The sequence below is a fragment of the Zootoca vivipara genome, chromosome 11 (genome assembly GCF_963506605.1).
Source record: "Zootoca vivipara chromosome 11, rZooViv1.1, whole genome shotgun sequence".
Classification (NCBI taxonomy): domain Eukaryota; kingdom Metazoa; phylum Chordata; class Lepidosauria; order Squamata; family Lacertidae; genus Zootoca; species Zootoca vivipara.
This window is the reverse complement of record NC_083286.1, coordinates 21700095-21714622: the sequence shown is the minus strand read 5'-3', so window position 1 is coordinate 21714622 and position 14528 is coordinate 21700095. Positions and strand designations below refer to the sequence as shown.

The 14528-nt window shown below is 41.2% G+C and overlaps 1 protein-coding gene across 1 annotated transcript in view; it reads left to right on the top strand.

Annotated features, from left to right (window-relative positions):
- The window catches only part of WDR36 (WD repeat domain 36), a 34572-nt gene that overhangs the window by 6173 nt on the left and 13871 nt on the right, over positions 1–14528 (top strand). Inside the window, exons 7-16 of the mRNA XM_035100018.2 lie at positions 1869–2001; positions 2438–2613; positions 4053–4173; positions 5133–5198; positions 5977–6060; positions 7238–7392; positions 8602–8716; positions 11134–11299; positions 12557–12665; positions 13706–13785. Of these exons, the coding sequence (XP_034955909.2) occupies positions 1869–2001; positions 2438–2613; positions 4053–4173; positions 5133–5198; positions 5977–6060; positions 7238–7392; positions 8602–8716; positions 11134–11299; positions 12557–12665; positions 13706–13785 (1205 nt within the window). The remainder of the gene's footprint in view (positions 1–1868; positions 2002–2437; positions 2614–4052; positions 4174–5132; positions 5199–5976; positions 6061–7237; positions 7393–8601; positions 8717–11133; positions 11300–12556; positions 12666–13705; positions 13786–14528) is intronic.

Below are 14528 nucleotides of genomic sequence, written 5' to 3'. Positions count from 1 at the left end.
CTTTGCTAGATCAAATGGGTATAGCCCACAATGCTAAGTCTGTCCCTTAATTTCTAGTTCATATTAGCAGATCTACTACTACTTTTGCAGGATTCTGAATGACAGACTTTAGTAAGCAAAGTCAATGTACATGTCAGTACTCTTGAAAACACTGTATACATGGGCTGTATTATATTGCTAGTGGCGTTTGCAAAAATATATGTAGGGGATTTTTCTTTAAATAAATGAACCTAGCTCTTGCCGATCTGAAATTCATTCAAAAAGTCTATGCTAAAAATTAACACTAGAATAGAAATGGAAGATCGCATGCAGGCTTCAGTCTACACACCCTTATGTAGAAGTAAGTTCTGTTCCATTTAATGGATTTTTTTAAAAAATTAATGCAGTATGTTTGGGTTTAGACCAGGCATCCCCAACCTGTGGCCCTCCAGATGTTTTGGCCTACAACTCCCATGATCCCTAGCTAACAGGACCAGTGGTCAGGGATGATGGGAATTGTAGTCCAAAACATCTGGAGGGCCGAAGTTTGGGGATTCCTGGTTTAGACTGTTAAACCATGGTCCACAAATCTCATATTATTAAAATGTAGTAATCTTGGGACCATGTATTGTAGCTGGGTGTTTTTTTTTAAGAATTCAACCTGTATGGAGCTCATTACTTGTGCTCTGCTTCTAAACACTTATATTTGAACATAATTAGAATTGTGTCAGTGTCCCAAATTATATACTAGCAGGTTTTACCCAAGGCTGTAATCCTTGTTTGGAAGTAAGCCCCAGTGAGGTCAGTGCTAAATATATGCATCCAAAATTTGATTTCATCCAAACGTCCAATCTTAGGTGGAAGAGTTGTAATTAAAATGTTATCTGTACTGTGAGTGGTGTGGCCCTGAATGTATGTTCCCTTGCTGTGCATTCATATATTTGATATGGAAGACCATAAGGTTTGCACAAGCCTGTCAGAAAGGCTTGCAAGGTGTTGAAAACTGGACCTCGGTGTTAATACAGTAAGTTCTGTGGCCTGTTATAATCAAAGAGTGTGTTGGGTTAGAGGTAGAGGGTTGAATAATATGAAACAAGCAAACTTATGCTCATGGACCAAGACCTCTGAAAGACCCTCTGGAGTGGTGGGCTGTAGTTGGGAGGGGGAGTCAAATTAAATCTCTTCCTCCCACCCACGCTCCAAACTAGTGCAGAGTATGTGCACAGAGCACCATTGAGTCCAAGTGAAAGTTTGCTAAAGAGAGTATTGTTAGAGTATATTGGTCTACAGCTTCCGCAGCTTCTTTTGCCCTGGCGTCAGATGGTGAAACACGCTCCAAATAAAGATGTAAGTAGGTGTAAAAATGTGTAGAACTAATTTGTTTGCACTTCCTCCACAATGACAACATTTTGATGAAAGCTTACCAAACCTACTGTATCACCCGAAGTCTCTGATAGCCTCTCTTGCTGCTTCTGTGGAGGTTGAAGGAAACAGGAAACATCTTGGAGTTAGCATCTCACATAGTCTGAACTCTCCAGAGGCTCCTTCCATTTTGGAAATATTGGAAGATGACTGGGAAATATGCCATGGAATAGTGATTACATGCATCTCATTCTATTCAGTATGCAATAATAAAAATGCATGACAGTAAACAAGCTTTGAAATTGGAAAAGCATGGCCTTGATGCAGCAAGTTCATTCTTGTCTAGAAAGTAACAAAAGCCTAATGAGAATGAACTTGTGTGCTTTCTCAGAACTTGGTGATTTCATTCAGGTGTGCCCAGGAAAAGTTTCTAATGGAATCTCACCACACATTCTTAATAAGTCGTTTATGCTCTGTTGCAAAATATAAAAAGTTGCTGTTGTTTAATTGTATAACTTTCTTTGCAGGCCCCAGCAGTGGATGTCATTGCAGTAGGTCTTGTGTCTGGTCACATCATAGTGCACAATATAAAATTTGATGAAACGCTGATGAAATTCCAACAAGACTGGGGTCCCATAACAGCCATATCATTCCGTACAGGTACACTTCAGCACTTATTAGAAACCTCAGACATGAGTTAAAGCCTTAAGTTGAAATACAAATTTAAGTATAAGCTACTTGTCAACTGTGGCAAGCTATCATGAGGCCAGGACTGACATGTACAGGTAATTGGTCTTGCTGTAGTTGCATTCAGACAGTCCTCCAATCGATGGCTTGAAGATCACAGATGATTTTGAACATTCTATTCTCCCCTTGCATGCACAGTTTTAATGGAAATTTTTCTGGTCTAATCAAATGATAGTTTATTGTTATGTCTGAACAGGAAAAGTGTGGTGTGAGTGATTTAATCATTCACCCTCTCCCAATCTATTTTAATGTTAGTTGGCTTTCTTTCCCAGTTGTATACTCTTCAGCCTTATTTGTTTTACTTAAGGTATCTGTATTTATGTTTTGTTTATTTTCTGCATGTGATCAGATGGACACCCAGTTATGGCTGCTGGAAGTCCTGTTGGGCATATTGGGTTGTGGGATCTAGAAGAAAATAAACTTCAGGGCCAGCTGAGAGATGCCCATTCTACAGCAATTTCTGGTATGTCGTTTGTCCAAGGGGAACCACTTCTTATTACCAATGGTTCGGACAATGCAATAAGGGTAAGTTCTGTGGCTTTAACTAAATTAATATTCCGTTTCCAAAGTCATTTTCCCAGCCCCTTCTGATGATCCCAAGATGATTCATGCACCTAGTCAAGTACTTTATTTTATTACGGTCATAGACCAGCATAAGCAAAACATCTAAATAAATAGCATAACAGTATGAATCTAAGCGAATAATTATTAAATAAATAGGAGCAAGAACCAAACGTAGATTTAAACATATACATAGAATACTTAATTACTTAATTCATGCACCTAGAAACACAATGTATACTACTCCTTTTTGTTCTTGGGAACAAAAATACTGTGTTTGTAGTTGTGGAAAACTATTCTGGGTAGAGCATCAAGTTTATTTTATGGTGTGTCCGTAAGATGCCCTCTTATGTTTGTTGTTGCATAATTAGGTTTCATTTGTTGAGAAACAGCAGGCAATCTGCACAGTTCTGCTAACTTTCAATGGAAAGCTATAACTCTCACTAGTCTGGTTGAGGATTTGAATGAGCAATCATGTACCCTTAAATCACTTCCTCCTTCCCTTCCTGTCCCCAATCTAGAACAGTCTTTTTACAAGTTTTCTTTTGACAAGAAAAGGCACATTTGTGCTCTTGGATAAAAATTTAAAAATCACTTACGGTAGTGTGCATTGTTCCCTGTTCTTATAAAAAACACAAAGATTAGGATCCAAGTACTTGCATTAGGAAATACTTCCTAAGGGACCAAAAGGAGCAAAAGTTTCAAAAGGAATGGAATAAATTTATAGAGTATTTGAAGGAGCATGGTAAGATATGAAACGCCTGTAGGTCAACATTACAAAATACAACAGTTTAAAGTAACCTAAGTCAAAAACCCATGTTTAATTTGTAAGACAATCTGTGACGGGTATAACTTTAGAGAGCGCAAAACTGAATAAATGGAAGAACAAGTCTGAAAGAGAGAGAGGTGGGAGTCGACCACAAGAGGAGCAGAACAAAAATAATTACTGAAAGGGAAAGGGAACTGAAATAAACAAGTTATAAAACGAAGTTGATAAATTGTAACAATTCTTAGTTTATTTAAAAAATGACAAGACACATCTTGGAATTTGTATACTTTTTATTCAATCTTTTTTGTATTGAAATGTTTCTTTCCGATTCTTGCCGATGTATGTATAGAAAAAACAATAAAAAATGATTATGAAAAAGGAAATACTTCTTTGCTAAAATCAGGTATTCTGAAGCATGAAGTGTCTTTTTTTCCCAAAGTGGAAATTTTTGCAAAAATAATGGAGAAGGTTTAGTATGTCCTTGAATGAAACATGAGTGTGGCCACATACAGAGCTTCTGAATATTACTAGTTTATTGGTTTATTACTGTGCATTTATTTTGCTTCAAGCTTATTTTCAAGTCTTGCTTTCCTTTAACACGTTGTTTTCTTGCGTTTGTTTACTTGTTGAATAGGTATGGATCTTTGATGGCCCTGGAGGAAGCGGTAGGTTGCTGAGATTCCGAATGGGCCACAGTGCACCTCCAACAAAAATCAGATATCATGGGCAAAATGGGCAGCAAATACTCAGTGCCGGTAGGAATTCTCTCAGCTTCCTGTTCTGTTGAAATGAGTAACACTGTTTTGGATCAAGTCACGTGGTGTTCAGTTTCTCATGATTAAGGATTAGTCATAGGTCAGCCACTTATATCTCTGACTTGTTTGGTTTTGGTCCAGTATGCAGGTTGGATCTTGAACATAGCTTTACCTTTTTCAATTGCTGCTACTTAAGTTCACAAAAATACTAGGCGTTTCAATTTCAAATTGAAGACTTGGTTTTCTTGTAAAATAAGCTTGCAACTTGTGCACACATTACTTAATGTGACTACAACATTGCGCAGGCGGGAATAAATAAATAAATGAGAGCCATGGAAACCCACCATTCTCTGATCTTTCATTTATTTATTTCCCCACCAGCACACCCAGCTATATCTTCCTCTCTTACCAGTATCCCAGAGCCCTTGAACCACCTCCCCAAAGCCCAGTAAGCATGGTCGCACCTTCCTTACCAGCCTCTGGGAAGGAGGTGTGAGGAAGGGACCCTACTTGCACTCAGGACCCTCCCATGACCTTCCCAGACCCTAGGAAGCAGGTCTCCGCCTTGCGGGGGGGCGGGGCGGAGGTTGGGGGGTTCCTGACCGTGCGATTTTGCCTCTGTGTTCAGACCCCCGGAACTGAACCATTGTGTAAGTAGTGGGCCCAATGTAGTTTAACCCTGCAAGCTTTGTTGATTGGTTATAAACCAACAGAACACACTGCTGGCGGAATGAATTCCTCCCTCTCCTCTGCAGCCCATCTCCTCCCCAAAAATTATACCCAGAAGGGTTAGAAGATCCTCCAGAGCAGAGAGGAGGGGGGAGGCAAGTCACTGATGAGATGTTGGATGCAAAAGCAAGTTTTTCTCCAACAATTTCTATAAGGGTTTACATTTAAAAGTTGCCTAAAACGAACTGATGCATAGGTATACCTACATTTTTTTTACTGTTCTGCTGTAGGACAAGATAGTACCTTGCAGTCATTTTCCACAGTGCATGAGCGATTCAACAAAAGCTTAGGACGCGGTGAGTGGGACTACGCAATGCATAATCAAATGTCTGTGAAGGTATTTTGGTGTATTGAACCTGTACGAGTGTTAAAATATTGTGTAGCCGCTTGGTACACCCAGATTACTTATGGTTTCTAGCTGTTCTTTGTATGCGCTCAGACTCCTGTTGTTTAATGACTGGGGACGCGGGTGGCGCTGTGGGTCTAAACCACAGAGCCTAGGGCTTGCCGATCAGAAGGTCGGTGGTTTGAATCCCCGCGATGGGGTGAGCTCCCGTTGCTCGGTCCCTGCTCCTGCCAACCTAGCAGTTCGAAAGCACGTCAAAGTGCAAGTAGATAAATAGGTACCACCCCAACAGGAAGGTAAACGGTGTTTCCGTGCGCTGCTCTGGTTTGTCAGAAGCAGCTTAGTCATGCTGGTTACATGACCCAGAAGCTGTACGCCGGCTCCTTCGGCCAGTAAAGCGAGACGAGCGCCACAACTCCAGAGTCATCCTTGACTGGACCTAATGGTCAGGGGTCCCTTTACCTTTACCTTTAAACAATCCTGAACCAGAGGAAATAATATTCTTTAAAGAAAGTTCTATTGAAATGAGTGAAATTTCTTATGATAAAATGTTTTTGTTTGCGTTTTTGAAACTTAACACCTGATCCTAATTTCAGTGTAATTTGCATTTGACATAGTATGGGGTGGTGGCCTGGCAGAGTTAGGAAACTAAGCCTTCCCTAAGACATAATATGTTCGAACTGTCAGTGCCTGGCGTACATTTGTGTCATGTTTCTCATCTCTTGAAGGTTCCATAAATAAAAAGAAATCAAAAAAGAAAGGACTCCGGTATGATACATTGGCTCTTCCACCTATTACAACATTTGCTACAGGTGCGTAATTCTTGTCTTGTCTTGAATGAATGAGGTAATACGACATCGTCGTCTTCTTTTTTCTTCCCCTGCCCCCATTGAATAGCATCCTACGTGACTGATGAGATTCCAAGTAAATATAGAATGATGTGCATTGGGGGAAACTATGCACACTGATGGGAACCAAAGTGGCTGTGACTATCCAGAAAAGTAATTGGTGGATGGCTCAGTGAAAACACTTTGCGCAGTTGTGTTGAAAAGTTCAAATCCCATGTTGGAGGTGATTATAGAGAAGAGAGTGAAAATGAAAGGCTCCTCTAATAATGGATATGTACAGAAATCTACAGTGCAATTCCTATCAGTCTATTTATATATTTAATTTATGGCGTTTGCTGCCACGTTGTGTTGTGATGGGCACTGGCTGACCTCTCATTAAAAGTAGCATGGACCAATTCACGGAGGGCGGAACTATCAAGGGCTTTTGGATATGACAACGAAATGGAACTTCTAGACTTAGTGGCAGTGTGCTGCAAAATTAGATGTTGGAAGCAGGACACTGGACTGCATAGACTACTAGTCTGATTCCACAGCGCTGCTCTTAAGTTGTTTTTTCCTCTACACTCGGCGCAACAAGCCTCAGAATAGTACGATAGGTTGTTCTTACAATAGTCATTCTGTTAAACATTAAGTGGGTAGTTTCACATAAGAACATAAGGAGAGCCTGCTGGATCAGGCCAGTGGCCCGTTTGGTCCAGCATGCTGCTCTTACAGGGGCCAAGCAGATGCCCGTGGGAAACTGGAGAGCAGAACGTGAACACTCACGCACTCCCCCCCCCCACGTGGTTTCCAGTAATTGGTATTCAGAAGCATTGCTCCCTCCAGCTGCGGGGGATACAGCATAGTCTTCATGGCTAGTAGCCATTGACAGGCCTCTCCACCATTAATTTGTACAGTCCTCCTTTAAAGCCATCTCATAGTTGGTTGCCTCCTGGGGAGCAACTTCCATCGTTTGACGGACTTCCTTGTGCTGGATGGACTCTTTACAGTTGGGATAATGGCGGACACGGAACCCTTTTACTGTAACCATGTAATAAACTGCTAAACAACTGTTATAAAATGTGTGCAAAGCTATTTTTCCATGGGATAACTGCTTCCCGATTAAGAGTTTTGCCTTTAACGTATTTTGATTGTGTTACAGAGGTGGCCCGTCAAAGTGACTGGGATGGGATCATTGCTTGCCATCAAGGTTATGTAACCTGTACTACCTGGAATTATCAGAAAGGGTCAATGGGAATTCATAAACTGACGCCACAAGACTTCAGCAAAAATAAACCTCCTGGTGTATCTGCAACAGTAAGGTTTTTTTAAAAAAACTGATTGAAGGATATAGTTCTGTTGTTGTTTTTAAGTGTACTGAAAAACCCGCTCATAATTCAGAATGACATAACCAAGATAAGGTTGATGTTGTTCTGTTGTTAAAAGCAATAATGTATTTAAAATACAATAAACCAGATGCACAAACAGAGAGCCACCACTGAACGGGACCATTCTTGTTTACCTAGGACTTTAGGGCTTAGTTGGAGGGCAGTTAGGTATGTCTGTGGTTGGTTGGTTGGTTGATTGAGTGTACTTAAATGCCACTTTTCCGCAAAGCGGCTTACAGGAAACATCCAAAATGTCTCAAAATGCAAGCATACAAAATACAAGAGAGCATGTCAGTAAATTAGAAAATGACAAAAAAATCAACAATTTGTTGTTGTTTGATTGTTAAATTCAGTATTACAAGGAAAAAAGCAGGCTAGGTTTACGTACATAAATACGAAGAAAGCAAGTGTTAACTGACAAGAAAGGTTTTCGTTCTGGTCTTCGTGCACACCAGGGAGCCTGGCTTAACTACAGCTCAGAGGGGAAGGGACTTCTCACCGGGCTAAGTGACATACAACTGCTGCTCATATGCTAACTCCAGAGGAGACTGGCAGCAGTAAAAGGCAAGTGCTTGGGAGGGCAGTGGCGGTCAGTATTCCCCTGCCTCGAAGTTACCACTTCTGGTAACGTGTGCTATTGCATTGTAAATTGCTCTGACACACTTTAGGGTAAAGTGGCAAATAAGTAAAGTCAAACCTTGGTTCCCGAACACCTTGGTTTTAGAACGTTTCAGCTCCCAAACGCCGAAAACCCAGAAGTAACTACTCCAGTTTTCAAATGATTTTCGGAAGCCGGACATATTTTTTGGAAGCGTTTTTCATTTTTTTCCCATTGACTTTGCAGCCAGCCCGTTGATCCTTGCCTTTTGAACTTTTCGGAAGCCAAAACAGTCTTCCGGAATGGATTAAATTCAGAAACCGAGGTTCCACTGTATGCTAAATCACAATAATAGCAAGAATTATTCTTTATCTGAACAGCTCAGTAATTTTTGAAAGTAGAATCAGTTTGTATTGAATAGTGTCTGTTTAAACAGTTAAGAAGTTGACATTGTTAATCACAAATATTGGAAGTAAGATTTCAAATATTTCCCTCTATTAAAAAAAACCCCTTAAGTTTCTTTCTCTCTCTCCCCAAAAGGCAGTAGATATCAGTTCCTGTGGAAACTTCGCTGTAATTGGACTTTCAACGGGCCATGTGGATGTATACAACATGCAGTCTGGCATTCATAGATGGCGTTATGGCAAAGAAAAAGGTGAAAATGGGGCACTTAGAAAACATTCTGGTTGAAATCCAATGCTGCCTTTTCTGTCGCAGAATGTCTTTTGATCCAGCCAAGGCACCTTCTAATGTAAAAAAAAAGGCGGCGGCGGCGGGGGGGGGGGGGTTTCCAGGCAGAGATTTTTGTTGATTCCTACTCTTTTCTGCAGCACTCTCTGGCCACCAAAAGTCTGCTCTAGAAGGCATGGGGACCCTTTATAACACTTTGGAAGATCCCACAAGTGAGAGGCAGGGTGTCAGTGAAATTTCCCTCCCCATATCTTAAATTAGTGGGTGCCTCAGCTGAATGAAAAGCTGTTCCATGAGCAGACAGCAGCATCAGAGTTTACCCTCTAACAACAGTTTCGCTGTTGTTGAGACTCTGGATCGGAAATACATCCTCAGAATGCTTTCCTGTAACAACATGGCTATTACTGCTATACATAGAATGGGATGTGCTGGTTTGTGTTTGCACGCACCTATGCTGAACATCATGTGTGGTAGTAGTTGCCATGTGATTAGGAATATGCGTGTACATGAGAAAAGCATATGCATACAGGGGTATAAGAGACCATCCCCAATTGCAAGCACAGTCTTTTATTTTGTATTGCAGGGGGTGAGCATAGGCCAATGAACCCTCTTCGGCACATACTGTGTGACAAATTTCCGGCTGCATTTTCAAATGTATGAATGTTGCCAGCAGATTAAACTGAGCCTTTGGATTTGATGTGCTGCAGAGAAGAGGCAGGAGCTTAGTTCACCAAGATTGATTGATTGATTTATTACGGTTCTTGACCAGCACAGCACCAAAAAGCTTTTGCAACACTGGCCTTTGGGTATAGCTCAGGGGTGGGTAACCTGTCGCCTTCCAGATACCATTGAACTCCAACTCTCATCAGCCCCAACTGGTATGGCCCACTGGTCAGGGATGGAGAAAGTTGTAGTCTAGCAAAATTTGGAGGCCCACAGGTTAAATAACCACACTGTGGTCAGACAACAACTAGATGGATCATTGCATGCCTGTTAGGGTGATGACTTTTTTACAACCTCATTTCCCTGTATCATAATTTGATGAGCTTTCATTAAAGATTAGATAAAATCTTACTTTCAAAGAGATTTGATTTAAAAAAAACCTCACACAAAAAATGATTTCAAAAAATTTATCAGTTTTTTGACCATTTTTGAAGTCACTGTAAGCAGATATAAAATTGAACCCAAGCTTTAGAGTCACATATATACAACATTATATAGGGTCATCAAACACACAAGGAAGCTTTTTTTTAGCTGCAGTAACAGTATAGACGCCGCTAGAGGACGATGTTTTGCTACCTCTCCTGTAGGTTCTTTTCCCAGCATGCCTGGCAGGGTCTGCTGGCTGAGTTTTGAGGTTCCAAAAGGGGGCTTTTACCTTGCGCAGGTGTGACATTTGTATACCCTATGTTGCTAAGGACACTCCCCATTGTGGAATGTGGTGGTGTGTCCACATTTGATATGAAATGTATATAGAATTGTTAATACAATTTTATGAAATGGTAAAACGGCATACAAAAAAAATTAAAAACGGTTTGTGCGTAACCTTTTTTAAATATTTCAATGGAATATACCTCATTTTAGTCATTAATAGGCAAAAGTTCATCCATTTGTGCTACAGGAAATAATTTTTGAGGGGGAAAAAATGAAAACGTCATCACCCTAAATTGCCTGTAGATTATGATGGCAATAAGCCAGCAGTACCAAATGTGCTTATTGTTACTTCATGCTGGAGTAGGCAGATGCTTCCGATACACATGCTTGCCTTCTGCAGGCACAGTGAGTTGTTAAGTCACCTCTGCATTAACAAGTTTGGGATTCCGGTTTCATAAGATAGTGTGTCCCTAGTGCATTTGGTGGCATGGTTTAGCCATGCAGAGTGAGGAAGGAAGCTTTACTCAGGATCTCAGTTCCATGGTGGACACAATGTACAGTGGTACCTCGGGTTACAAACACCTTGGCTTACAAACACTTTGGGTTACAGACTCCCCTAACCCGGACGTAGTACCTCGGGTTAAGAACTTTACCTCAAGATGAGAACAGAAATCGCGCGCCGGTGGTGCAGCGGCAACAGGAGGCTTCATTAGCTAAAGTGGTACCTCAGGTTATGAACGGTTTCAGGTTAAGAACGGACCTCTGGAACGAATTAAGTTCATAACCAGAGGTACCACTGTACTGCACTACAGGAAACATATGGCAGAAAGTGAATTTGATTACCAGTAAGCGTGGTATGGTACCTATCTATTCCTGAAGGATGTTATATTGTGGTTAGATTGTGAGCTGTGCTAAGGATCTGTATAAAACTTTATAATAATAAATAGTTGGAAGAGGCCAAATTAAGCTGGTGGAATATTAATTGACTCTTTTTCTTCGTGATTAAAGCTCATGAAGGCTCCATAAGAGGGGTAGCCGTGGATGGATTAAACCAGCTGACAACCACAGCAGGAAGTGAAGGATTGATCAAGTTCTGGAAATTCAAGAGCGCAAAATTTGTTCACTCTATTAACCTCCCTTCATCTCCAAGCAAAATGTTGCTTCACAGGGACAGGTGGGATTATTGCAAGATGCATTGTTTTTAACAACTTCCCTTACTTCAGCAGTGATATTTTCATAATTCATATTTGCAGAACACAGTTGTACTAAAGGAGTTTTACCCCTCCTAGTTTCTGAAATACGTGCCTCCTTCCTAGTTTCTTCATTTAGACAGGGTCTTCTTGAGGGTGGCCCTGCAGCTGCAGACCTCCCTTCCAATTAAAATTCACTTGGCCTCTTCAGTTTTAACATTCAAGAAGGCTTTAGAAAGAGGGTGGCTAACCTTTTCTGGTCCAAGGGCTGCATTGAAGGTTAGTCATTCACACAAGCATATGCATGCATGCAAATACAGCGCACAAAAACCCAGACCTGCAGACCAGACATCCATGCACACACACATGCACACAGGTGATGAATAGAACTATTTCCCTCTGCTGTGATGCAGCTTATCTTACAGAGGTGGCTCTTTTCCCTCTGGCATGCATGGCACTACTATTAGATCTTGCCGGTCATGAGCAGGAGAGTGTGCTCCTCCCCCCCCCCCCAGCCTGTAGGACCTAACAGTGTTGCCAGAGGAAGAGGAGGAAGCACATTTGCAAAGTGAAGAGGTGCCCGAGTCTGCCAGGGGCTGGCAGACAACTGGCATTGGCTTGGCAGGCTGGATCTGGAGCCACTCCTGCCTTAAAATCTTTACTGTGGCCTTTCCTTAAGAGAAAGGGTCTCATCTTGGATTGTATGTATGCATTCAGTGCTTAGTATTTTGCCTGATGTTCCATTGTTTTTCTTTCTCTGTATGCTGCTTTGTGAAAAGCAAAACTGGAATAATCTTATCTGATGAAAATAATAAATTGTTGTAATTAGGTTCTTACCCTTTACACACCCAACCCACTACATTCACCTGTCCGTTTTCCTCATTATGCCCTGCTTAGATCCAGCTTTTGCCTGTCCTTTCCCCTGTGAAAACTTTTAGGGTAACCTTACCCTAAACCAAGCAAAGGCAACCTCGGTCCTCCAGCTGTTTTGGGACTACAATTTCCATCATCCACTGACCACTGGTCCTGTTAGCTAGGGATCATGGGAGTTGTAGTCCCAAAACATCTGGAGGGCTGAGGTTGCCTATGCCTGCCCTAAACATCTATTGGGGGGTTTCCCCTAAAGTTTGTGTTCCAACAATATCAACAAGAAAGAAGCATGGTTAATTTTTTATTTTTATTTTGCCTCTTCTTTAACATGTGTTTGATATTCTACTTTATGCTCTTCTTGATTTTACCAGTTGCATTCTGGGAATTGTTACAGATGACTTCACCATTAGTGTCCTGGATATAGAAACACGAAAAATTGTGAGGAAGTTTTCAGGGCACCAAGGCCAGATAAATGACCTGGTAAGTTTGTATCTATTAACTGTAAATTGTGTAGAGGTGATGTACCGCCAGAGTGCATCTACATTGGGCAGGCAACGTAGTGACCTCCGGGTTTTGTATACTATAATCCCCATCATCCCCAGCCAACATAGCCAATGGCTAGGAAGAATGGAAGTTGTAGTCCTCAGTATCAACAGGGTACTATGCTGCTTTTCTCTAATCATCATGTTAGATCTTGGGGGTTTGTGTAAAAACAAATGCATATTCTTGTATGTGGGTCAGTTGATTTGGGGTCACCTCATCCTTTAGCAAGAGCGAAGCTAAGGGCATGTGGACCTGAATGGAAGATCACTGGGAGTCCCAGGGAGGACACTGAGCTTTCTAAAAGAAGAACAGGAATATAAATTATAATAAATGATGTTAATGGATACAGTTGCTATGTGCTAACTTAAACATTTTCCTAAGTATTCTTCAGCTTCGAATATATCCAGTGTTTCAACAGCTCAACTTTGAAATGCTTTGTTGTTGCTTGTCTAGCAAGTATCATCCTAATTCTTTTTTAAAATATTCATTATAATTTATTAAACATTAAATACAATGATTGCAAGGATATATCAAGTAAATACCTGTTCCTGTAATACCGTGTGTGTGTGTCTGTCTGTCTGTCTGTCTGTCTGTCTGTCTGTCTGTCATGCATTTATAAATACCAATATGATAAATCCAAAAATTATAACATTAATACACTGCACAGATAAAAGGTTGTAATCAATATCATATTATATCTATTCTTCATGAATTCAATTAAGGGATTCCATTTATATTCAAGTTTTCTCTCTTATTTACCATATTTCAGCCAACCTCGCTTTTTTGCCAGGCTTTCTTTCACTGTTGCTGGTGGCTTTATTATTCCATTATTGCAACACAACAAGCATACTAGCAACAAGTGATAAATTCCGTATTAGCTCCTTACGCTTGACCCATTCATCCAAATATCCTAGTAACATTGTCAGGGGAATCTATGCAGCTGTTACTCAAAAGACAAATCATAATTTTTTTTGTAGGCTTTCAGTTCTGATGGCCGCTGGCTAATAACGGCAGCTATGGACTGCACTATTAGAACCTGGGATCTGCCATCTGGGTGGTAAGTAAATTTAGAGATTGCAGAGAAACTGCTACTTTGATATGTTACATGTGTGTACTGACAAAAGAGCACAATCAGTTTTAAAACACACCTTTCTATATTATTCTCATTATGTATTAAATTTGTATAGCAGCCTTCATCCAAAGATCACTGGGTGGTTCACAACATAAAAATAGAAAATGAGAACATAAAATACATAATAAGCAAGAACAGAAACGAGCTGGTCTACTTGCAAATATCTTCATTTATTTGTGTTTTATTGCCTTTATGCCTGAGGATTGAATCTGCCCTGCCAAAGGTACACGAGTGAGCTCTGTCATTAATTTTTTATTTTTAATAGAAAACTAGCTGGCCCTGCCACGCGTTGCCATGGCTAATCCCTGTGACTGCCACCACCCCGGGTTTTCCCTGTGATTCCCCCCAACCCATCCCGTCCCATGACGTATCACGCCCCCTCTTCCCCCCACCCCCGGGTCATCCCTGTGAGTGGCCCCACCATGTCCTGACCTATCCCGCCCCCTCCTCCCCCCAACCCCCACCCAGGTGAGTCAGTACCTCCATTCAGCCTAGTCTGTAAAGGCTTCGGCCTAGTATGTAAACGGCAGCTGAGGTGCTGTTGAGAGGGACGGTTCTATAGGTGTAGTACCAGTGTAGAGGGCGCTGGTTTGCAACCTGGTTCTTTTCCCAGCATGCACTTTCGGCTGAGTGGTGCGTTCTGGAATGGAGTTTTTGGGGTTTCACCT